Source organism: Neolamprologus multifasciatus, chromosome 5, assembly GCF_963576455.1.
Source record: "Neolamprologus multifasciatus chromosome 5, fNeoMul1.2, whole genome shotgun sequence".
In the NCBI taxonomy this organism is placed as follows: Eukaryota; Metazoa; Chordata; class Actinopteri; order Cichliformes; family Cichlidae; genus Neolamprologus; species Neolamprologus multifasciatus.
The window spans coordinates 20,750,674-20,776,114 of NC_140443.1; the positions used below are offsets into that span (position 1 = coordinate 20,750,674).

The window sequence follows — 25,441 nt, forward strand, 5'->3', positions numbered from 1 at the left end:
CCTACTGGACATAAAAATATTAGTTGGCATGAATTTGAAGAGTGTGGTATTTTGCACACAGCCTGTAAATGTCAACAACAAAAGGAGCGTGTAAAACATGTATATTGTAGTGATGCAGTATACTGTGTATATTTATGCTGGCAGTATGGAAAATGATTATTTGGAAATGCTTAAAATGGAAACGATCATTTACTGTGAGGTGACGTGTGGTTGGGGTGTGGACAGTGGTTGTGCTTTTGTAACATTAAGGTAAGGACAGTGATTAGTGTTTAGGGGACACATCATTGGTTTTTATTTAAAAACAACAGTTTCTCCACTGTGGCAGGTCGTAGGCGATTTCTTTTTTGGACAATATTTCCCCTGCTTTTGAAAACACTCGCTCACAGGGCACAGATGAGGCAGGGGTACACAGGTATGTCAGTGCTAATTTATATAAGTGAGGGTAGACATATTTTTGTCTCTCCCAGTATTTAAGGGGGTCTTCCAGCCTTCCAATATTTGGCTCCATCATGTACCGTTGGATATATTTATAATATATATATATAATATAATATATAATATATATAAATATAATATATAATATATATAAATATAATTTATATATATAATATTTGCGTCTGCTGTCACATTTTGTGTCTGTGTCTGCCTGACACTCTCATCCAGGCGACGCCACAGGTTGTTACCTAAACAAAAAGGAGAGTCTTATGAGATACCACCAATTCAATTTTCAATTCAATGTTATTTCCATAGCGCCAAATAACAACAACAGTCGCCTCAAGGCGCTTTATATTGTACAGTAGATCGTACAATAATAGATACAGAAGAAAACCCAACATTCAGTTTATATAAATGCAACTAAAATGCAATAACAATAGTACCGTGGGAAACAGCCTCAACAGATTGTGACGTTGATGGCTGTGGTGTTGGTGCGGAGGAAGAGGAGGTGGTGGAGGCCCTCATTACAGAAGCACATTCTGCTTTCAGTCTTTTTTCTGCTTCGCTAGCTCTTGCAGGGCTGAGAAACCCGAGTTTTCTGAACCTTGGGTCCAGCAGTGTCGCAAGGAACATAATGCTCATGGTCTGTATTTTATCTAGCTTCTCTCTCAAAAGCATCCTCAGCTTCTGAGCCAGAGAAGACCCAATGGAGGGAGGTTTTTCCATTTGTTCATTGAGGCAATGATCCAGCATGGTGAGCAAAGGTATGATCTTTGACCCAGACACCCTTTTTTCCTGAGAGAGCTCAGTGGTTGCATCGTTAAATGGTGCTAGGACAACCAGACATTCTGAAATTATACCAAATTCCTCAGATGAAATAGGTGGGATGTCCGTTGTGAGACTTGCCAAAGCAGCACCCACTGGCTCCCTTTGCTCAAACAGTCTTTGCAGCATATTGTAAGTGCTGTTCCAGCGGGTTTCCACCTCCTGTAGTAGTTTGAGTTGAGGCTTCCTTAGTTGTTCCTGCACGACTGACAGCCTCTCCTTACAAAATACAATTTAAAAAGCATACATTAGATTGTCAAGAGAGCAGAACTATACACATAAGTAGCATTAAAGAAACTGTAATTAAGCCACTTAAGAACTTACCTTTGCAGAGGTACTGCTCCTGAAATATCCCACAATCTTCCTGGACTTGGCTCGGATGTCAGAGACCTCAGGGGTCTGGTCAAGGGCCTTCTTCACCACTAGGTTCAGGGTGTGAGCTATGCATATGGCATGTTTAAGTCGTAGCGCCCTTGCACAAGCCCCCATATTGGAAGCCCCATCTGTTACTAGGCATGTAACTTTGTCAGTAATTGCCCATTCTGCCATGAGTGAGCCTTTCACTTGTGCAATGTTTTCTGCAGTGTGTGCATTAGGAAAATATTGCACTCCTAAAACAACAGTGTTTAATGTGCTGTACTCATCAACAAAATGGCAGGTGACTGCAAGATAGGCCTCTGTGTTGATGGAGGTCCACATATCTGATGTCAGACTCACAGCTGCTGCCTTCTCAACGCTGGCCTTAGCTTTCTCCTTCATCTCCTGGTACCTGGCCTCCACCATGACTTTCAGGGCCTAAAGGAAAGAAAAAACATTTTGTTTAAAAGTACGACGTGGCTGTGAAGCAGTGTGTAGTGTAGCTACACACTGAGGCTTTTGAGCCTCAGTCCTGCCTGTTCATTTTAATCTGTAAAAACTAGATTTTCACTGCTTTTATGACCTTTTTAGTGGGGAGAACATAGCTAGGATTTAATGATTGAACAAATCTTTTAAATCCTTTGTCCTCCACAATGCTAAATGGCTGGGAGTCCTCAATCACCATGCTAACCAGGTCTTCATCTATTTGAGATTGCTCTGCTGAGGAAAGACAATAACAACAAAGCACAAATATAAATATCACACATGTCACTTATTGCATTGTATGATATTGTTATATCATTTAGTGACATTACTGCATGCTATATTATCATGGCATTTGATGGCTCACCTGGTCTTGCTCCACAATCGGTGTTCCCCTTATTCTCATGCATAGCTCTGTAGTGCCTCAGCATGGATGAGGTGTTGTTGTTATATACCAGCTCCCTGGCACATAGCAAACACTTCACCTTGTACAAAAGTAAAGACAGCTTAACATAAATTTTATTGCACCATCAGTATTATGAAAATACATCTTCTGTAGAAATTTACATACCTTGTTGGGAGATATAAGATCAAAATGTTCCCACACAGGGGAGGACATCCTTCTCTTCTTGGCTGGCTCCATTCTCTCCTGACTTTCTCTCCTCACTCTCCTAAACCTCCAAACTGTCTCCAACTCTCTCCAAACTGTCTCCAACTCTCTCTCCAAACTGTCTCCAACTCTCTCTCCAAACTGTCTCCAACTCTCTCTTCAAACTGTCTCCAACTCTCTCCAAACTGTCTCCAAACTGTCAACTGTGTAACTCTCACTAACCGCAACTCTCCATCAAACACCCACATTTTGAATGGAGTCTGAGGGGTTTATATCGCTGTCATAGCTCGCGCCAAAATTCGAACCACTTCCCGAACCAGTCACGTGGTACGGCCGGGCAGCGAGGCTTCGGACGTCATCATTTTCAACTCCGCCCATAAATGAAGCAAGCCTCGATACGCGCTTCGCGGAAACGCCCTCTCCATTACTCGACACAAGCTTCGAAGCCTCGATACAGAACGTCACATCACTACCAATTACCTTTCCTAAATGAAATATGCAATGCAAAAAATAAGAGTATTGTCAATAGGGACCAATTCCCAGTTTTTACACGATCAAAATTATTCACAAAAGGCTTCAATAAACAGAAAATGTGTGCCGACAAGAGAGCAGTGCACAAAAATGAAAAGATATTTGAGCTCGACGCTTTAATGGGTTTAACATGACTTAGTCAGCATTCCGCACCATACAGGCACACCTGAAAACACTGACCAGCTAACAGCATTAAGCATTTGGGCGCAACCTCGATAGTTCACCGATTCACCTGTCGCAAACGTCCAAGTTTCAATTCAATTCAATTCAATTCAATTCAATTCAATTCAATTCAATTTTATTTATATAGCGCCAAATCACAACAAATGTCGCCTCAAGGCGCTTCATAGATACAGAGAAAAGCCCAACAATCATATGACCCCCTATGAGCAAGCACTTTGGCGACAGTGGGAAGGAAAAACTCCCTTTTAACAGGAAGAAACCTCCGGCAGAACCAGGCTCAGGGAGGGGCGGCCATCTGCTGCGACCGGTTGGGGTGAGAGAAGGAAGACAGGATAAAGACATGCTGTGGAAGAGAGACAGAGATTAATAACAGATACGATTCAATACAGAGAGGTCTGTTAATACATAGTGAGTGAGAAAGGTGACTGGAAAGGAAAAACTCAATGCATCATGGGAATCCCCCGGCAGCCTACATCTATTGCAGCATAACTAAGGGAGGATTCAGGGTCACCTGGTCCAGCCCTAACTATATGCTTTAGCAAAAAGGAAGGTTTTAAGCCTAATCTTAAAAGTAGAGATAGTGTCTGTCTCCTGAATCCAAACTGGAAGCTGGTTCCACAGAAGAGGGGCCTGAAAACTGAAGGCTCTCCCTCCCATTCTACTTTTAAATACTCTAGGAACAACAAGTAGGCCTGCAGAGCGGGAGCGAAGTGCTCTAATAGGGTGATATGGTACTACAAGGTCATTAAGATAAGATGGGGCCTGATTATTTAAGACCTTGTATGTGAGGAGCAGGATTTTGAATTCAATTCTGGATTTAACAGGAAGCCAATGAAGGGAAGCCAAAACAGGAGAAATATGCTCTCTCCTTCTAGTCCCTGTCAGTACTCTTGCTGCAGCATTTTGGATTAACTGAAGGCTTTTCAGTGAGTTTTTTGGACATCCTGATAATAATGAATTGCAGTAGTCTAGCCTGGAAGTAATAAATGCATGAACTAGTTTTTCAGCGTCACTCTGAGACAGGATATTTCTAATTTTAGAGATGTTGCGCAAATGGAAGAACGCAGTCTTACATATTTGTTTAATATGTGCGTTGAAGGACATATCCTGGTCAAAAATGACTCCAAGGTTCCTCACAGTGTTACTGGAGGCCAAGGTAATGCCATCCAGAGTAAGAATCTGGTTAGATACCATATTTCTAAGCTTTTCAGCGCCGAGTACAATGACCTCAGTTTTATCTGAGTTAAGAAGCAGAAAGTTAGTGGCCATCCAAGTCTTTATGTCTTTAAGACATTCCTGCAGTTTAACTAATTGGTGTGTGTTATCTGGCTTCATGGACAGATAGAGCTGGGTGTCATCTGCATAGCAGTGAAAATGTATGCTATGTCTTCTAATGATGCTGCCTAGGGGAAGCATGTATAATGTAAACAGAATTGGTCCTAGCACCGAACCCTGTGGAACTCCATAATTAACCTCAGTGTGTGAAGAGGACTCTCCATTTACATGCACAAATTGGAGTCTATTAGATAGATATGATACAAACCACTGCAGTGCAATACCTGTAATACCTACAGCATGTTCTAATCGCTCTAATAGAATATTATGGTCAACAGTATCGAATGCTGCACTAAGGTCAAGAAGGACAAGCACAGAGATGAGTCCACTGTCAGAGGCCATAAGAAGATCATTTGTAACCTTCAATAAAGCTGTTTCTGTGCTGTGATGAACTCTGAAACCTGACTGAAACTCTTCAAATAAACCATTCCTCTGCAGATGATCTGTTAGCTGTTTGACAACTACTCTTTCAAGGATTTTTGATATGAAAGGAAGGTTGGAGATTGGCCTATAATTAGCTAAGACTGCTGGGTCTAGAGATGGCTTTTTGAGTAAAGGTTTAACTGCAGCCACCTTGAAGGCCTGTGGTACATAGCCGATTATTAGAGATAGGTTGATCATATATAAGATCGAAGAATTAATCAATGGCAGGACTTCTTTGAGCAGTTTTGTAGGAATGGGGTCTAAAAGACACGTTGATGGTTTGGAGGAAGTAATTATTGAAGTTAACTCAGAAAGATCGATTGGAAAAAAAGAGTCTAACTTAACATCAATGGAACTAAGAGTAGCTGTAGATAATATTACATCTGTGGGATGATTATTGGTAATTTTTTCTCTAATGATAAAAATTTTATTTGTGAAGAAGTTCATGAAGTCATCACTAGTTAACGTTAAAGGGATGGTTGGCTCAACAGAGCTCTGACTTTTTGTCAGCCTGGCTACAGTGCTGAAGAGAAACCTGGGGTTGTTCTTATTTTCTTCAATCAGTGATGAGTAGTAAGCTGTTCTGGCTTTGCGGAGGGCTTTCTTATAAAGCAACAAACTATTTCTCCAGGCTAAATGATGATCCTCTAAATTTGTGACACGCCATTTCCTCTCCAGATTACGAGTCATCTGCTTTAGGGTACGTGTTTGAGAATTATACCACGGGGTCAGGTACTTCTGATTAGAGACCTTAGTTTTCACTGGAGCTACAGTATCCAGAGTCGTACGTAGTGAGGAGGTGAAATTATTAACAAGATAATCGACCTCTGTTGGGGTAGCGTTCAGATAGCTGCTCTGCTCTGTGTTGGTACAGGGCATTGACGATGATAACAGTGGCTGGATTATATTCTTAAACTTAGTTACAGCGCTTTCAGAAAGACATCTACTTTGATAAAGTCCACTCTCCACTGCTGCGTAATCAATTATTGTAAATGTAAATGTTATCAAGAAATGATCAGACAGGAGAGGGTTTTCAGGAAACACTGTTAAATGTTCAGTTTCTATGCCATATGTTAAAACAAGATCTAGAGTGTGATTAAAGTGGTGGGTGGGTTCTTTTACATTTTGAGAGAAACCAATTGAGTCTAACAACAGATTAAATGCCATGTTGAGGCTGTCATTTTTAGCATCTACATGGATGTTAAAATCACCCACAATAATTATTTTATCTGAGCTCAGAACTAAATTAGATATAAAGTCTGAGAAATCAGACAGAAACTCTGTGTAAGGCCCAGGTGGACGATAGATGATAACAAGTAAGACTGGTTTCTGAGTTTCACAGCTGGGGTGGACAATGCTAAGCATCAGGCTTTCAAATGAATTAAAAGTCTGTCTTGGTCTTTCATTAATTAATAGACTGGTGTGAAAAATTGCTGCCACACCACCCCCTCGACCTGTGCTTCGAGATTTCTGGTAGTTAGAATGACTCGGGGGTGTTGATTCATTTAAACTAACATAATCATCCTGCTGCAACCAGGTTTCTGTAAGGCAGAGTAAATCAATTTGTTGATCAATTATTAAGTCATGTACTAACAGAGACTTGGAGGAGAGAGACCTAATATTTAATAATCCACATTTCACTGTTTTACTCTTTGGTTCAGATGTGGATACTGTATTGTTCTTTCTTTGTGATTGTTTAAGTTGTTTGTTGCTGGTTTTTAGTTTGTTTTTTGTCTTTTTGGAAGCAGACACAGTCTCTATGGAGATGGGTTTTTTGTTTCTATCAAGTCTCATAAATCCATCGGCAACTATTACCTAACTAGTCTTTTGAGTCTCCACATTCATAGATATTGACATTTTGTCTTAGCATTTGAATGAAAATATCCTGGTAGGGTAGCTTAAAAGTCAAAACAAACAGTAATACGAACGCATTTCGGACTTCTCTCGAATAAGTGAAAAAACACTTACCTTCAGACTGATTAGCTGGTGTCAATCCAACTTTAATGTGTCCCATGTCAGTCCGTTTTATGGAAAAAGTGTTAAGTGGTTTCATTTAATTTTGAATACTCCCGCATGGACGCGCAATTTGGAGTCTAGCAGAGTTATCACGAATAGCATATGATCTTCAGATATAATCCAATCAACCTTGCATTTAACCCGATTGAACATCCAGTTACCTCTGACTACTTCTAAGTCGCACATGTTAACGGTCTCATCATCACTCTGTGCTGCAGCGAACTGGATCTGTGGCACAGAATAGTCAATGGCCATGTTGTTCTCGTGCTTTGCAGCTTTGTTTTGTCAAAACAAAGAAAAGCAGATCAATATTTTCTTGTTGTTGTTATTTAATGGTGGTTGGCAACCAGCGAAAGGAGCATTAACCACCTCGAGCAATATTTTCTATCCCCATTGTTGTTTTGAAAGTGAATACCCGACATGTGCGTCATACGTCACGTTGTACGTCAGGTGAAGGTGTGGTGTCGGCTACCGCGTCTGTCGCATTAAAAAGCTTTAAAAACATAACAATCGCTTTAAAAACACAACCCAACGCGCTAAACATGAACAAACATAAACACCCGTGTTACATTATCACATATATCCAGGACATCTCTTCTGAACCAAGACGAAGTGGTGCTACAAAGGAATTATTTCTTTAGGAGAGTGCATTTAATAGCAGTCTGGCCTGCCACAAAATGCACCGCTAAAAATACAGTTTCTGCTTATACCAGAATTTATTAATTTTTAGAGTGTTGTAGGACTGATGCTGGTTAGTGGTGTAGGTTTCATTAATTGTGACACCTTAACTTGTGTACAATGACGATTAGGTTAATTCACTGTAGTTAGGCAGGGGTGTCTTAAAAAGTACCACCTTATACAAAACAAATGAAGGTCCAGCATAAGAAAGAATAAAAAGAGAAAAAAGGAACACCCTGCCAAATGAAGTCATTTTTAAACATTACTCTAAATGTAGCCATTAGGTTTTTTATGCTGGCCATACAAAAAATAAGTATACTTTAATTATATTTCCCAAGTATACCTTACCTAGTACGTATACTAATAATGCTTCTTGGGACTATATTGGCCCCCATTTTAGTACATAACAGTATTCTTGAAATTAACTTTTAGATGTACTTTTTGTTCACCATAAATGTACTAGCGTAATGTCATAATGTCTACAAGAGTATAATTGAAATATACTCGACTCTATCACAATACTAACATTACAAGTATACTATTAATTTACTTTTTAGTTTATATTTGAGTTATTTCTGATTGAAAAACAGTAATTAAAATGCAATTGAAACATATTTTTCACATGTAACAAATCTCTTCATTCCCCATCAGATCTAACTATCAGAAGGCTTCATTTGTAGAGAACTGCGCCCATAGCTGAAGTACCAGAATTATATTGTGAACAGGTGAGAAAATGTTTTGAGAGTTGAGGTTTATTAACTATTGACCCTTTTCACTCACGGTTTGAACAATTTAATTTTTTAAATTAATGATTTACCCCACTTACTCTGTTAAAAAGGAAAAGGACATTGCACAAGAAATTTTGACAGATTCTTGTTTTAAAACATCATTTGTTTCATAGTTGTTTTAATTTCACAGTTAAAGCACTGCAATGCATGCTGGGTATTTCTTTTTACTTCTTAGTAAACCACAGGTATACTTCAAATAAATTACATACTACATAGTATACTACAAGCACTACTATACTACAAGTATAGACTAAATGTACTTATACTTTTCTGCATACTTCTAACTGTACTTAAAGTATGTTTAAATGTAATTTTGTCTAAAAAAGGAAGAAAATACATACAACGTAAACTAAAGGTATACTTGCTTGTTTTCTAGTTTTTAAAGTATACTTATACTTAAATATTCTTTTTGCTAAGAGTGAGACTGGTTGTTTGATACAAAGTGGGCTGTAATAATGTTTCACATTGTTTGAATAAACAAATACATTTATTAATATATGAGGTTCCATTCAGTTCAAGGAATTAAATTTTAGTGTGGCTGCAACTTACTCCTTAAGTTAAAAATTATGCTGTATATTGTAGTTTATATGTTATACTACTTTCACAGTGAATCACATTTTATAGTAATACACTCTGAATGAGGATTTAAGTAATTACTCTTAGATCTACAGTAGAAAACAACAGAAATCCAGATGGTGTAATAGTATAATCTTAGTAACATCACCACATTGTTACATTTGCTGTATTTTACAGCTGTTTCATGAGTATGGTGAGTTACCATAAAAATAATGTAATCTCATGGAATTTTCCCACAATTACATGCAAATTACAGTACTAAACTGCTAACATCCTTTAGAGTTTTTTACTGTTGATTTTGCAGTACTAAGCTATGGAAATTACTGCAAAGGCTAACAGTGTAGTCTAAAGTTCAATAAGGGAAATGATTTTCATTGTCTGCATTTAAGGCCTCTGAAAAATCTGCTGAGCATTCTCCACTGTAAAAACAAGATTGATTAACTTATTTCTTTCCCACCAATGTCCTGAAAACAACTGCCAAAGGCATGAATAACTATTATAATAAAGCATGAGTCAAGCTAAGAACTGGTTGTACCATTTTTTTCATGCTACACTTGTCATCCAGAATCACTTGTGCTAGTGTCATCTAAAAACACGAGGCTGTCATGGTGTGGACACCACAAAAGAAGAGCCTGTCCTTTTACATCCACCACAAGTAGGTCATTTATCTTGTAATAGTCATTTTCCACTCTCAGATTCCCTGGTTGGAGTTAGCAGTGGGTGTCTTTCCTATTAGCTCCCTCCACTGGAGCCAGAAAAACATAATCTTTATGACTTTTGGATCTTTCAGTGTCCACTGATTTTTTTTACGTATAAAATTTCTCATGTATTTCATGTTTAATCCATAATATAAATTAAACTGATTTATTCCAGTGGTAACTTTGTTCATGTCACAAATTACACATCAAATGTGCTGTATATTACTAAGAGGTATTTTATGTTATTGCATAATCGCAACAGATGTGCATCACAGCCTCATTGATATATACATATAGTCATTATAGTCAAAGTGGCTATCACAGGACTGTTAAGTACAACAGCAACACATACCATTTCCTGATACAGTCAGTCTAACAATCTACTGAATGTGAAAGTGAGTGAGCATTACACAATGTGTGTGTAGGTTCTCTGTGATCCAGGTCATGGTAGTTTAAGGAGCTTAGAATGAAAGTGATTGGACTTCTCTAAGGTTTGAGGAGGTGATTCACCTCTCATTCAATGTGAGGTGAAGCATCCAGTATTTGACATAATATACCGGTGAGCATCATTTTTGTTTTATAAGAGGGGCCTGCTGCACGTGTCTCTCAGTGCCATCAGCTAAGACCCCCCTATGCACGGCCTGCTCCCAGAACACACCATCCTCCCCCACCACTTCTGTCGGTTGAAGAGAGATGGCCAAGGAGAGGAAGAAGACAGCAATTGATTTTCCAGAATAAAGCTGTTCCCGCTGGTGAAGACCAGATCCTGGCACTGGGGTTGGGAGGTGGAAACGAGACGAGGGCTCGGTGTTGGTGTCTGCAAGGGCTGGAATTGCTAAGAGGTTGCTAGAATGGGGATATGCTGGATTTGCATCTGGCCCTGGCTCTGTTGCTTCGATGAGTACAACTGAAAGGGCTGGATTTTTGCATCTTACACTGGAGTCCTGCAAAGTCCTGCTAAACCGAATAACTAAAGCTGGTTAAAATTGTTAGTACATGTGTATTGTATATTATTAGTATGCTAAATTATACTGTAGCTTGATATTAACGGTATTAAACTCAGTAGAAACGGGAAATTATTTATAAAATCATATAACAAAGTACATCAGAAAAAGAGACAGACAAAAGCTGCTGTCCATCATATATTGTAATTATTCTGGAAAAAGTTGTTACCACTGTCAAACTTTAACTGTAAAAAAAGCCTTGTTTTGTTATTTTGTTGCTATTTTCTATGATTCGTCAAGCAGTAAAACATTGTGCATAAAATGCATGTATATCAAATCTGATATTCTTGAATCTGCACCCGTAGAAAGATACGAGGCAGCACAAGTACTGCTATGCCTTTAAGTCCAAACAACAAAGACAGCCTCTTAAGTAAAACTGAAACAATGCAACCCGGACTCTGACCGAGTGACGAGCACAGCTACAATCTTTACATATTTGTGGCTCAGCGGAAGTTGTCAAATGACGTCAGACGCATCCCGTTCTGTGAGCGGGACTCTCACAGCTGAGCGCCGAACCAAAAAAAAGTGCTGAGGCTAACTTTGTCAAGAATCTGCGCGTTATTTCGGAGAAAATGGCCTTCGAGACGGAAGCGGATCTACCACCTAGTCTCGCATGTCTGAAAGTAGGTTTTAGCTATGTTTGATTTCAAATGTTTTGTTGACATGCTGGCTGTTAGCCCCCAGCTAACTGAAAACCCCAGCAGTAACATTTACATCACATTCGTTCAATCTTTTCTCTATAACTCACTTGAGTATCTGACGTGCTTACAGTTAGTAATGAAACGTTTGCTAACCTTGTAAATACAGTGCAACAATGACACAAGTCTATCTAATTTGACTAACGCTGAGATGTAACCCAAACCAAACCAAACATGCAGCTCTGAGCAAAAGTGCATCTCTAATCTTACAGGTCTTGCGTCTGGTCTTCGCTGGGTTTCCCTTCTCCTCGTTAAGGAGATGTTAAGGACATTATTTTCAGATATTGTTCATCTGCTGTAGATGGCTGTGTCATATCACAGCATCAGTGATAGTGCCACAGTGCATACAGTTTTTATTCTGTTGGTGTATTGTCAGAAATATTATTGCAAATTTCCTTTATGTTATCATGTTGAGGATATAGCTCCCACCCTACCTGGCAGTTCTAATTTTGACCTCTACTTGTTCACTGTCCTAATTGTGCTTTGGAAAGTGAGTAGTTGGTGCAAACATACTGTTTTGTTGTGGGTTGTAGCTTAGGACGTTATCTAATAATCAGAAGTTTGGTGGTTTGATCCCTGTCTCTTATAGTCTGCATGGGAAAGATACTAACCCCAAGTTGCTCGCCGAGGTAACCATTGGTGTGTGAATGTTGGATAGAAGGCACTTACAGTAGAACAGTGCTGTATAAAATTATAATTATACGACAATACTATAATTATCATAGATTCAGCTTAAGAAATGGGAGCAAATTTTGACCTTATTCAGCCGGCTGCTAACATTGTGGCTAAATATGCAATTTAAATTTGGTTCTGTGGTAATTTATCTGTCAATTTGCAGAAACAACTCTGTTTTATCCCTTGAATTATGTGGGTTTTGTATGCTTGGTCTATTTATAAGTCAGTATTAAGTGGCTTAAAAATCAAGAAGAAAAGTAAAACATTCCTCTGAAAATGGTCAGGTACAAGGAGGGGACTGAAAATGAGAGAAAAAGCTGTCAGTGACCAGAGAAAAATTTGAAAGGCCTTTTGTTTTTATTTATTTATTTATTTTTTATTACTTTTATTTTTATTTTATTATTTTTTTAATTACACGAAAGCCTGGCTCCATGGAAGCAAAAAATAAAGACATGAGGGATGACTCAGAATGTGTGCACAGTATTGTCTGTGGTCAATAAAGAAAGGACAACTTGTATTCTCGAATGCTATGCAAACATCACATTAAAAAAAAGATGTGGAACCTTGAACATTCTTACAAGAGAACATTCAGCTTGAGACAGGAGGGTTAGATAGTTTCCTGTTATTTAGTTGGATAGACTGGTTTTAGGAAATTATATCCTTTGTATGGAAATGTATGGGCAATCCTTTGCTAAACGAGGATATTCACCAACTCTAGTGTACTACATTTATTTATCATTCAGTGAGTAACATCTTCATCTGTGAAAACTTTTGCTATCCTGAATCTCTTTTTAAATGTATTTTCATCCTATGTCTTGATGCATGCTCAATCATCCAGGTAAGTAAATCTCCAGAAGTTGATTCTGTTCACTAAAGGAACAATGGGCTGGGAGGTCAGTTCCTTAGTCTTAATCATGCAAATTCTCATGACCATTGATCAACACCACTGACCAAAACCCACTGATCAAAGCCCATTGTTCCTTCAGTGGGCTGGTTTCAGTTATTATGCAAATGTACTGTTTATAAGATTGGAGAAACCTGCAGTCAGCTCAGACTGAAGAAGTCACTTGGATGAGTGACAAAACGCTACGTCCAGATGAACAGAATCGACTTTTGGATATTTTCATCCTAAAATAATATATGATTAAAAGTGCAAAGGTTCATGCACGGATGCTTTGAGCCAGCCATACTTTTAGTAGGTAAAATATATTGTTGTTGTTGTTATTATTGCCAGGTACTTGTTGATTTTCAGCTCTTTTTTTCTCTCTCTCCCATCTACAGAATGTCGATGCGCTGCTTCGGTGTCCTATTTGCTTCGACTTTCTCAATATTTCAATGATGACAAAATGCTCACACAATTGTAAGTAATAGCAGTGCAAAAAAAAATTGTTGAGCAGTGCAGATGCAGTCATAAAATAAGTTTATGCAAATAAAAGGAAGAACACTGAGTGGTTGTTTGAAACAAGCAATCAGCTGTCCTTTGGCTGGTTTATGAACTATATCCCACACATTGCAGAGGCAGATCACGGAGTATATTTACATAAATTATTTTTGATTGTCTACCATAACGCAACATTGATGGGCACACATTAAATTTCTATTGTTTTGTTTTTAACGATTTAAAATGGTTTACTGTAGAGCTGCAGACATAATATTATTTTTCTCATCTTCTCCTAACACTTCACCCTCTCTCTGTCACTCTTCAAATTTCACAATTTGCTAAATTAAAAACTGTCACACACGTCAAATAGCGATGTGATAAAATGTCAACAGGCTGACATGAACAAACTTTACTGGTAGTGGAGAGGAGAACAACCTGATTAAATGGGTACCACTTTACTTTTTTTGTAATTGATTAAATATACCAAAACTTTGTGTTTGCATTTTATTTTGCAGTTTGTTCTTTGTGCATCCGGAAATTTCTTTCTTACAAGCTCCAGTGTCCAGTTTGCAATACAGTAAGTATGACCATGACTTGTAATGGAATTACATAATAATTAAGGACATCACCTAAAGAGACTTAATCGATATCAGTAAATATTGATTAAATTATTTAAGTAATTCACTGAAGAACATCATTTAAACATTGTCTTGCTCAACTTTAATTGTAAATATCACTGGATTTTGGACCTTATAGGCAGAATTTCTTCATATCTTGCTTCTTTTTCTTTTAGCAAATGACAGAAGCAGACCTGAGGAACAACCGTTTGTTGGATGACTTGGTCACAAACTTTCAATCTGCAAGGTAATGTACAGCTCATGACAAGTAGCAAGTGAACTGTCTTGTATCTGAAATGAAGAAGAGCTTTTTATGCATTTAGAGCTTATTGCACACTGAATCACCACTAGTGGGGTCCACAACAATATTACAATATTAAGTTAAAGGACAGAAAAAAAAATACTTGCAGCTGTATTGCATAATTTGGTACACATATAGAATAAGTGTGTATGCAAACTATATACTTACCGGCCACTTCAGTAGTTATACATTATCGGGTTTAACACCAGTTTACCTTCAGAACTGCCTTAAGTCTTCATGGCACTGATTCAGCGAGGTGCTAGGAACATTTTTGTCCATACTGATATGAATCACACAGTTGCTGCTGATTTGTCAGCTGCATGTCCAAAAGGTGCTCTCTTGGATTGAGATGTGGTGACTGGAGGTCATTTGAGTACAGTGACTTCATTGTCGTGTTCAAGAAAGCAGTTTGAGATGATCTGAGCTTTGTGAGATGGTGCATTATCATGCTGGAAGCAGCCACCAGAAGATAAGAACGCCGTGGTCTTAGATAAATCATCTTTTTCACTCCTCCAAGCTATACAGAATGTCACAGCCAGACTCCTTACACATTCTTGTAAGCAAGCTCACATTACTCTTTAGGTTGGCTCCTAGTAAATTGCAGGACTCGATTTAAAATTTTTGTACTCACAGACTGAGTACTTAACAGCCAGACTCCAGACTATTTATCCCAGCTTGTTACTAAACACACTGCTGCTTGTGGTCTTCGATCACAGGATCTCAGAATTTGTTAGTGGTTCCTTGTACAGGATGAAAGACTAGGGGGGACAGAGCCTTCAGTCTGTGGCACCAAAGCTTTGGATCAGCCTCCCACTCCAACTTCTGACTGTGGACTATTTTAAGAAGCAGCTAAATACCTTGAGATGTTTTCAAACTACCTGTTTTACTTTGTTCTGCATCTATTGCCATTAACTGCACTTTTATTTTATTGTGCAGTGCTTCATGACTGCCTATCTATGAAAGGTGCTTTATAAATAAACTAGCATACTGTGGTCGTCAAGGGGCACGATAAACGACAATACTCGGGTATCCTGTGGAGATTAAATGATGGTCAGCTGGTAGTAAGGAGCCAAAAGTGTTCCAAGAAAATATTTCCCCACACCATTACACCAGCAGCAGCAGCAGCAGCAGCAGCAGCAGCCTGAACTGTTGACACAAGACAAAGTGGATCCATGCTTTCATGTTGTTTATACCAAATTCTGACCCTACCATCTGAATGTTGCAGCAAAAAGCGAGACTCGTGAGACTAGGTGATGTTTTTCCAATCTTATGTGGTTCAATTTTAGTGAGCTTGTGTGAATCCTCAGGTTCCTGTTCTTGGCTGATATTCTCCTCTGACCTCTAGCACCAACAACCAACAGCATTCTAATTTCCTTTATTGTCATTCAGTTAATACATCATAGATGTACACAGTTCAAAAAGAAAACAGCCTCTCACTGGATATTTTCTCTTTCTCAAACATTCTATGGAAAGCCTAGAGATGTTTTTGTGGGAAACTCCCAGAAGATCAGCAGTTTCTGGAATTTTTCAGACCTGACGCAAACAACCGTGCGATGTTCAGTGTCACTTAGCGGTTGCTCTTGATGTATATTTAGGTCAGACATTGAGTTGCTGCCTGGTGATTGGCTGATCAGATATCTGTTAGCGAATAGTTGTGCCTAATAAAGTGGTCTGTGAGTAAGCTTCTCATCTAAGTATCATTAATGAAATATTTCTTTCTGGCATTTTGCACATCAGACTTGTTGGGACACAATGATTTAATATAATCCATTTTGCTACAGCTATCCAAAGTGTTTTTTAAAAAAAAAATCTTCATCCTGCAGAGGCAGGCTAAATGAGTAATAAAAACGGCAAATCAGATTTCCTCTGCAATCCACGTAAACCTCTTTACCATGAGCACAGGTGCTCTGAGCATCTCTTCAATTTGTATTTCATGATTGTAAGACCCGAAGGGGTAAAAAAAAAAGATCACTGCAGGGATTTCAGGGGATCCCATTGTTATTGGCGAGATTACATTATGCCCACTAAGAAAACTATTTCACTTTTTCTTCTGTACAGTATTGAAAAAACAGCCTGATTGCCTCCTAGTAATCTACTTCTTATTTACAGATTTTCTGTAAATCAAATGGGGATTTTGTTTTCATCAGCTGAGGTCACTCAGAGTTCTCATTGAATCGCACTTACCTGTGTGCTGTGTAGCTCTGGGGCTGATAAGTTTTCATTACAACAGGACGCAGAGATGAGGTGCAGAGTCCAGAGCTGGGCTAAAGGAAATTTCAAGGTTCAATTTAGGTTGCATGTTATCCTCAGTCTTCTGCTCTGGTGACACAGTTCACACTGTTCTGTTGTTAATAACACTGGCCACATGCTTGCAGTCACAGGCTGTTGATCTGTGTTTCTGTTGGGGAACAGTTGTTTATAGGGAGGTGTAATTATTGTAAATTATTTACAATGTCATGGTACAACAGGTCACTCCAAACTCTAATTATTTATTCCTTCAGGTTGGCACAGGGGTTATAAATCACACAAGGTCCCCTGGTGATGCTAAACTTATGTAAAAAGGGTTTAACTGTATTATTATTATTATTATTATTATTATTATTATTATTATTATTATTGTACATAGCTCTGGAGAAGCTTACATTTTCACCCCTCAGTAATAAAAGGCTAACGGTTATTGTTGTCACGCGGGCAGTCAGTGTCGACATAACTCGAGAATGTGGTGACGTAGGATTTTGAAGTTTATACAACAGGCTTAATTGTCTTGAGGCTTTATTAGTACCAAGTGTGTCAAGAAAATATCTGCCATGGCATCACAAAACCAGTAACACGAACTGTTGACACAGTGCACGATTGATCCGTGCTTTCATGTTGTTCAGTCTAAATTCTGACCCTGCCATCCACATCTCACAGCAGACTCATCAGACCAGGCTAGTAACAGGCAACAATTTTCCAGTTTTCTATTAGTAATGAAAGGTTATTTGAGTTACTGTTGCCTTTCTATCAACCCCTTATCTGACCTCTGACGTCAACAAGGCACTTTTGCCCAGAGAGCTGCTGCTCACTGGATATTTTCTCCTTTTTCTTTTTTGGTACATTCTCCATAAACCGTAGAGATAACTGTGTGGGAAAATCCCAGTAAATCAGCAGTTTCTGAAATACTGAGGCCATCCCATTGGGCACCAACAATCTTGTCACGCCTAACATCACTCCAGTAGCTATTCTTCCCCATTCTTATGCTCAGTTTGAACTTCAGCAGGTCATCTTGCCCATGAATACATTCCTGATTGCATTGATTTGCTCCCGGGTCATTGACTGGTTAGATATTTGCAAAATGTAATTTAGTCATGTTTTGTGTCACCGTGTGTTGCCAAAGCCTCTGTATGTTAGCTGAACACCATTCTTCTGTGTTTTGATGATCTGCTGACTGGAAGAACCATAGCATATGATTATGTTTCAACCATTTAGGCCTGTGGATGGGATATTGTTATTCTGTAATGACAAGGATAAAAGCAAAGCCCCTCAGACTGACTTTGCATTGATTTGCAGTGACCCTTCCTTCTAGGGGAAAATGGACAGACTATGGCAGTAAATTGTCCCAAAAAGCATAGAACAATGCCACCTCACCCCTTCTCTGTACTGGAAAAAGATTCAAGTTTGTAATATGCCAAACTCGTCACATTCATACCAGCAAATACTACATCTGTGAAATGCTTTTCTCTTTTGCTTGCGTTTCCATTTCTTCTGTTAAACCTACATGTCAGAACCTCCCTGCCAGCAACTCTGTATTCACAAACCTTAAAAAAAAAGATCTGGTCCAGGTTTACAGATTAATACTAATCCTCCTGAACCACTTGAGGTGGCTGAGGTTGACTCCTTCTGGAACATTTCATATCTATAGTCCACATGTGTCACTGAGGTAACGCATAACAATCCCCATCCCGGGAATAGTGTAAGAGTGGGGCTCCAGACAGCAACATTTCTAGTTTGCGTGAAAGTAGGGAACATTTTGAGAAAACGCTTCTGGCCGGAGCCTCCGCCGTTCAGGGCATTCATAAACTCTTGTTCACTGAGAGTGACGCCATCCTGTCATTCTTTTCTAAAGAAATAATAATCCACATGTAGAACAGAAAACATCTCTCAAAGGATATATATGTCCCTTTGTATCATAGATAGTCATCTATTAACAGATCATTTTGATGATCCATACTTTGGGGAATTTTGTAGCAACTCCTATTTAAAGATTAGTTGAAAATAAGCCTGTGAGCCTAAATAGGGCTACCCCCCCCCCCCCCCCCCCCCGCCTAAAGTCATTAGAATTGTTTCTTCAATATCTGGGCTGATGCCAATGCTGAATGCTGTTATCAGTCAGTCTACCACAATGTTTGTCCCTTCCATCAATCACATCTCTGTTATCAACAGTCTGAAAGGTCTCCCTTCAAACTGTAGCCCTTCTGATTGTCATCACAGTTACGAATGAGTGGATTAGGCAGCAGCCTTTTCCTTCTCTTTTTAATTTCCTGTTGTCTAACACTGAGCATCTGAGAAATTGGATTCGTTGGTTTTGACTCTGTCAAAATGTTGTTTTGTGTAAAGATAGACTTGTTTCAACTGGATTATTTGCTTTGAAATGACAGCATTGCAAAGCATTTAGGGAATAATTATTTAAACATCTGTTTATGCGGTTGGTAGATTCTCTGGTCCAGCATGTGTTTGGGGATAACTTCCTTCATTCGGATTTATCACTGTGAAATCAGTGCTTTGGGTTGCTGTTATCTGATGGCTCTAATTTACTTCTATTAGAGGCCTTTCCCCCCTCTAGCACACCATTAGCTGTTATCTCAGTGCTGCATATTTACACTGGTACAGTAACCAGTTACCTTGCAGCCTCTTGTCTCATTTGTGTATTTGCACATTAGGATAAGAGATAAATTGCTAACAAAATATGTTTAATCACAATCACAACATGCCCTTTTCTATTATAAATGCAACATGGTTTGGATTTAGTGTTGAGAGACCATTTGTGAGGCTGAACCATCGCATTATAAAATTGTGTGTCACAGAGGGTTTCATTTAGATGTGGGTTGTGTAGTTTGTTGAATCACAGCTTCTTATAAAATAAAAATACTCTAAAATACTGACACTAATAACAGTTTCTGCAGTTTTGAAACTTTCTGGGAATTTCTGGGATAGATAGTTCTGATGTTCAGGGTCTCATTTTCTTTAGGTTTCATTTCACAATGTGTCGATGGTGTTTTAGCACCCAGACTTTTCTGCTATAGAGCCCTCCTATTGTAAAAATCCATTTTTTTTTCTTACACCATTCATTAGTCTTTCTTTACGTTCCCTGAGGTCTACTGATATCCACACACAAAATCCTATTAATGAAATGATTCTGACTGCTGCAGGGCTGCTTTTTTAAAGTCTTGGCACAATTACCGTGTGTATTGTCCCCGAGTAACAGCGACGGCGACTTTATAAAATGTGGTCCAAAGGCTTTGTGTGGAATTCCTCTGATCTCCTGCTCTGTATCTATGGTTTAAGGTCTCTAACACCCAGCTTTAAAAAGTGCTGTAGAAGCTATACCTGCCCTTTAAAACCCAGTTCTAATTATAAAACTTTAGCCCTCACATTGTAAAGAAAATCAATGATGCAGCTATTTAAATTCAGTAAGTGTTGGAAATTTAAGTAGGTTGTATTGATCTTACAGATCAGTGGGATTGTAAATAAAACTTTAGCTTCAGTCCCTCATAATAACTAAATTCATCCTTTTCCACCTAATCAGAGATCAAAGCTGAAGCACAGCTTTTGAAGCTAGAGAATATAATAGGACCAGTTCTAAAGTAAGGCGGTATTGCATTCATTTACCTCATAGTAATTTTTTAAAAATTATTTATTTACTATAAATTCCTATCTACTCATTGATAAAAAACAAACAAAGACGAATTCATATACAACAGTATGGTATTGGGCTAATCAACTGAATGATGTTAGCGCACTGGAATAATTATATTGGATGGTTGTGAATACAACACATATAAATCTTTTACATTTATTTAATATATTGGTCAGTAAATGAAATCTATAACTCTGTTTAAATTGCTCCATGTCTGTCCTAACATTTTAGGAAACTTTTAGTTTCTCCAACTAGATCAAATTTTATTAATAATATTAACTAATAAGAATGGAGAGGGGTGGTTTTATTGTAATGTCATTGTAAGTCTCTGGGACACTGCGAGACCACGAGTGCAGGGGGTAACTGCCCTGACCACATCTCTGCGTTGGTAAGCTTAGGTGTGTTAATTGTGAGGCTCTGTATTAATATTCATGAAAAGAGCTTTGGACATAACTCGATAGCCAGGTGGTTTAAGTGCATCACACACGGGGAAAAATGTCATTAGCACAAAGATGGTGGGTTTGTTCATTGGACTTTTTCTGTTCATTTTTGTCCAGACTATGTGTATGCAGCGTTACTGATGAATGTTATCAGGAGAGCATATTTGTTTAAGGTTGGGAGGAGTAGAACGTGTTTCCACATCACATGTGTTCAAAGCTAACTTGGCGTGTGCTTGCATCTGTGCGTGCACGTGCATGAACCTCCTCCTAATGTAGACAGAAAGCACAAATAAGTTCTTAAATATGGAAAGTGGAACATCGCACACCTCATTGGTTCCATTTTATTGCCAAGTAACGGCCTGACTGCAATTTGTTTGCTTTCCACATTTCTGAGGCTGCAGCCAAAGTGTCTCCTTTTTCTGGCTCAGTAGAAAAGGAGCGAGATGATTAAGCAGGTGAAGAGAACATCAGAGGGCTCACTTCAATGCCAACAACATTTATTCACACTTCCTATGTTGTCGTTTTCTTTTTTCTTTTTTCAAACTGAATGCAATAAAAGAGCATGTAACTGTGTTATATTTTTTTTCATTCATATGTGCCCTGTTTCTTTTCTCTTTTTCCAGGCAACAGTTGTTAAAAGCACAATTTGACTCTCCTCCAATATCTCCGAAGACTCCTGCTTCAGCCGTTAAATGCAAAACTCCGAAGGAGAGGGGCCAGAAGTGTAACAACTCTGTGCTGAGCCAATTTTTCCAAAAAAAGCCTAAAACACCTCCCAGCAAAGAAACGCAGCACAATGGTTCCATCTCTGAGTGCGTTCAGGAGGGGAAAAGATGGACTGCGGGAATCCACAATGATTCTGACCTACATTCAGGAAAAGCTGAGCTTTCAGTGGTTGTAAAAGAAGAACCCATAGATATGGACGATGCGTCTACTCAGGGTTCGACGTCACTCACGGCCTTTCCAAGTATTAGCGCTGAAAATGGGATGGCACATTCTTTAACACCTTCAAAAGACATTAAGCCCATAATCAAAGGTAAATCCAGTTTAACTGTAAACATACTGTGGCTGTTGCCTTTGAAATTATTGCTTTAAAAATGGGTAAAAGTGGCTTTTAAAGCATTCAGATGGCGATGAAAGGGCAATAAGACGGCATCAATCTGCTATTAGCTTGTGATTGACTCAAATTGGGAATTGCATGCTAACTGTTTATGATAAATGGGATTAATTGTGATAAACTGGGGAAAATCACAAATCTGTTAGTTGGAACAGCCTCATAGATTTAATACTGAAATTCCTCCACAAATAGATTTGTAGTTGCTGCAGGAGGTGGATTAACTGGAAAAACAAACCCAGTATAGCCACTTGGGAGCCTTATTTTTATATAGGAATACTAACAGGAAGCAACCAGTTGAGTCAGCTTCCTGTCTTGGAAGAAGCTGTGCTCTTCAGCACTGTCTGACTCAGACTGATTGCAGAGTGTTTGACTGCACTCTGTGTTTATAAATGAGAACAATCACCTTGCATCCAGAAGGATTGCAAGAAGTTGTTGGTGTTGCAGATTCAAACTGGGCAGCTGGTCACTGCAACTACTTGTAATTTATAACCAAATGTGAAAAAACCTGCAGTCAGTAGGCAAACACTTTTTTTTCATTCTTTTTTCATTTTTGTCATCCTATTTCAGAGGTGGGAAGTACTCTACAGTACTTCCTTACTGTACTTAAGTACTTGAGTAGCTTGAGTAGTTTTTTTCCCCTGACTCTTTTTTTTTTTTAAACTTTTACTCCCTACATTTGTAAACAAATATCCATACTCTCTACTCCTTATTTTCAAAACAGGCTTGTTACTTTTGCTGTAACACATTTAAGGGGAGTTAATATTTCATGTCACTGCGAGCCTTCAAACATCAAACCACCTTGAGCCTAAACAGAAACACTGTTATTAAACATAAGAAGAGACGACATGTGCCAAAGTAAGGGGTTAAAAGCGGGATGGTGGGGTTTATTATGTTTGTTTGGGAGATTTGGGTTGGATTTTTGGGGGGCTTTTTTATTTTTTTTTATTTTTGACACCTGAACGACTGCAGGTGTCCATAAGTTGTGGTTGCGGTACTTCAGCATCTAGGTAGCCCTACATGTTTTTAAACCAGGTATTAGGTCTGTGCATGTGACGTTATGTTTTTTGATATTGTGAAACGTGCTGCAACTCAAACTGAGGCAGACTACCTGTGTTATTTAAAGGCTGCATGGAAATCCTCTGCAGGTTAGTGCAGGATAAACAGGTTAGTTTGCTGTACTGTGATGGATCTAAAGTACAGAACAGTGTGTGACTGGTGCACAGTGGCTGTGGTTTCATGGTCAGAGTTAGGTTACAGTGTAGCTGAGATTCATATGAGTTTTAGCTGATGATGCTGAGATACATTGACTGAATTCCATCTTAATACCAACTTTGTACCATCTACAAAAAAGACAGCATAGAGTACAGTTTACTGTCAGTGTTTTTCATAACCTTTTGCTTTAATTGTCACTATTAGTTTAACTGAGTCACAATTAACATTCACCTCCAGTGAATATAACATATTGATAACAAAACATACAGCTCTGTCATTTCGGTTCAGTTCTTCATGTGCTTAATTTGAATTATGAATGAATTGCATAACTGCAGCTGGTTGGATGCATGCACTAAATTGCATGGAAATACATTATGGAGTCATAGCACCGAAAACTATCAACATTATTTTGTGTGTCTTTTTTGCAGTGGAGTGCCCTGTGTGTTCTGTAAGTGTTTCCCAGCATTTTATCAACAAACATCTGGACACGTGTCTTACCAGTGGCGACAAGAAGGAAAGCTTGAGGAGGTAAAGTATCCACTTTACTGATCACTTAAATGAAGACTGTACTGATGTCTTGTCAAGCTTTAATGCTCCTTTGGGAGGTAGGATATAAATAAAAGGGTCAGTACATTTCTAAAGTACTGACCATAGAGACACAGCACCAGCAATAAGGAATGGCTGTCGCTGAAACATGTAGGGCCAAGACGAGGAAAAGCACATGTACACCTTATTAATATGGGCAAAAACGTAGGAAGAGTCAGAAGTCTCTTCAAGTTAAGGAAATTGTAGCAAAGAGAGGTCACACAAGATCAGTAATTTCCGAAGGTGAACAAACACCAGTGTGACAACCTAAGATGTGGGAGGTCTCGGACATCCAAGATAGCAAAGACAACAAACAGCCATTAGAAATGGTAGCCACTGCCGTTATCTCCAAACTCATCAGTGGATCAGACAGACTAAAAGACAGATATAAATCAGATTAGTTGTAAAATTATTTTTAAACTGTTAAACATAACATTATTTCAACTGTCATTAACATGTGTATGTGTAGCCTAACATGTTGAGATGTTTTGTTTTTTTTAATTACTTGTAATTTTGTTTTAAACTAAAAATACCCCTTATGCTTCACATTAACAGGTACCATGTGGAGTTATGTTTACGTGGCATTTTTATTTAATCTTGTGTATACCTGCCTAGGGACAGCAAATGGAAATTAGCTTGTGGCTAAATGTCTTTTCTATAATGAGATTAAAGTTTTCTTGTGCATGGATGCAGTAAAAATAAAAAAAAGAATAAATAAAAGTTGAAGACAAAGAAAACTAAACAAAACAGTGGGGTTTCAGTCAACCGATGACCTTATGTCCTCCCAGCAGTTTTTTCCTGCTTTATTAATAACATTTAATACAGTTTGTGATACAAAATGCTGTACAATTACCAAAAACAGAAATGTTGGGAAAAATATTGTAGGGTTGGTCTGGATAAGCCGATTATAGCCAGACACAATATGACTTAAATGAATAACTCTCGTGAACAGGTCATGTCTGTATTGATTTCACAATTCACAATTACTCACAGTCCAGGCAACAAAAAGAGTCTATGCACTCTTGAATTTCATAACTCCAAAATAGTGTTTCCTTTATACGCAACAACTTCTGTCAAATGTTTCTTGTGGTATCTTATCTCATCTCCTGGAAAACGGTTTCAGCTTATCAGTTTTTATATTGATGAACAGCATCTCGACTAAGTTATGGTCAGGATTTCCATACACGAATTACCTCTTATCATTATTATTATTCAGCCAGTCCGTTGCTGATTTATGTGCTTTTGCTTGTTGTCTTGTTCCATTACTGAACATCTGCTGAGCTTTAGGTCATGGACTCCTGCCCTGCTGTTTTCCTCTAAAATTTGATACAATTTTGCATCTATTGTTCGTTCAAAGGTTGCAAACATCTAGGCTGAGGTAGCCAAGTAGCCTTAAACTGTAATACTTGTTCCAATGCTTTAAGGCTGATATGAGAGTTTGTGGCTATTGTGCAGTTTCTTGTTTACCTCCAAGCATGCTGGGGAACTTTTGTGCCTTTAGAGAGGTTTAAAAGATTTTTCAGTGATGTATTGTGGAACATCCAGGCTGTCTTTTTAACATGAGATGTGCTTGTTTT

At 38.5% G+C, this 25,441-nt stretch overlaps 3 protein-coding genes and 1 long non-coding RNA gene across 6 annotated transcripts in view; 2 read left to right on the plus strand and 2 right to left on the minus strand.

Annotated features, from left to right (window-relative positions):
• Positions 1 to 612: 612 nt before the first annotated feature.
• On the minus strand, positions 613 to 1,540 carry LOC146518545 (zinc finger BED domain-containing protein 4-like; the record flags this gene model as incomplete). The annotated part of the gene is made up of 3 exons (XM_085159343.1): positions 1,532 to 1,540; positions 879 to 1,479; positions 613 to 683 (listed from the first exon to the last, which is right to left on the minus strand). Coding segments are annotated over exons 1-3 (681 nt in total), but the record flags the coding sequence as incomplete, so codon positions are not given.
• On the minus strand, positions 1,414 to 7,453 carry LOC146518546 (E3 SUMO-protein ligase ZBED1-like). The gene is made up of 3 exons (XM_085159344.1): positions 7,360 to 7,453; positions 2,201 to 2,388; positions 1,414 to 2,055 (listed from the first exon to the last, which is right to left on the minus strand). Exons 1-3 carry the CDS (start codon positions 7,451 to 7,453, stop codon positions 1,573 to 1,575), a joined length of 765 nt encoding a protein of 254 aa, XP_085015470.1. The 3' UTR covers positions 1,414 to 1,572.
• A 3,934-nt stretch (positions 7,454 to 11,387) lies between these two features.
• Positions 11,388 to 25,441, plus strand: part of rad18 (RAD18 E3 ubiquitin protein ligase) — a 35,315-nt gene continuing 21,261 nt past the window's right edge. For all 3 annotated transcript variants that reach the window (XR_014874154.1, XR_014874155.1, XM_085160020.1), the window contains exons 1-6: positions 11,388 to 11,565; positions 13,597 to 13,675; positions 14,212 to 14,273; positions 14,490 to 14,560; positions 21,574 to 21,986; positions 23,708 to 23,807. Coding sequence is in view for 1 of the 3 variants with exons in the window: in XM_085160020.1 (XP_085016146.1) it covers positions 11,515 to 11,565; positions 13,597 to 13,675; positions 14,212 to 14,273; positions 14,490 to 14,560; positions 21,574 to 21,986; positions 23,708 to 23,807 (776 nt within the window). In the remaining 2 variants the exon portion in view is untranslated. The remainder of the gene's footprint in view (positions 11,566 to 13,596; positions 13,676 to 14,211; positions 14,274 to 14,489; positions 14,561 to 21,573; positions 21,987 to 23,707; positions 23,808 to 25,441) is intronic.
• LOC146518548 (uncharacterized) lies at positions 11,572 to 12,671 on the plus strand. Its single transcript, XR_014874156.1, has 2 exons — positions 11,572 to 12,218; positions 12,302 to 12,671. It is a non-coding gene; the product is annotated as an uncharacterized LOC146518548 (long non-coding RNA).

Coding starts and splice junctions, on each gene's coding strand:
- LOC146518546 (XM_085159344.1), bottom strand. CDS start 7,453: ATGGCCATTGACTATTCTGTGCCACAGATCCAGTTCGCTGCAGCACAG. Junction 2,389..7,359: donor CGACTTAGAAGTAGTCAGAG/GTAACTGGATGT, acceptor CAATGCAATAAG/TGACATGTGTGATATTTATA. Junction 2,056..2,200: donor ATGTTCTCCCCACTAAAAAG/GTCATAAAAGCA, acceptor TCTTTCCTTTAG/GCCCTGAAAGTCATGGTGGA.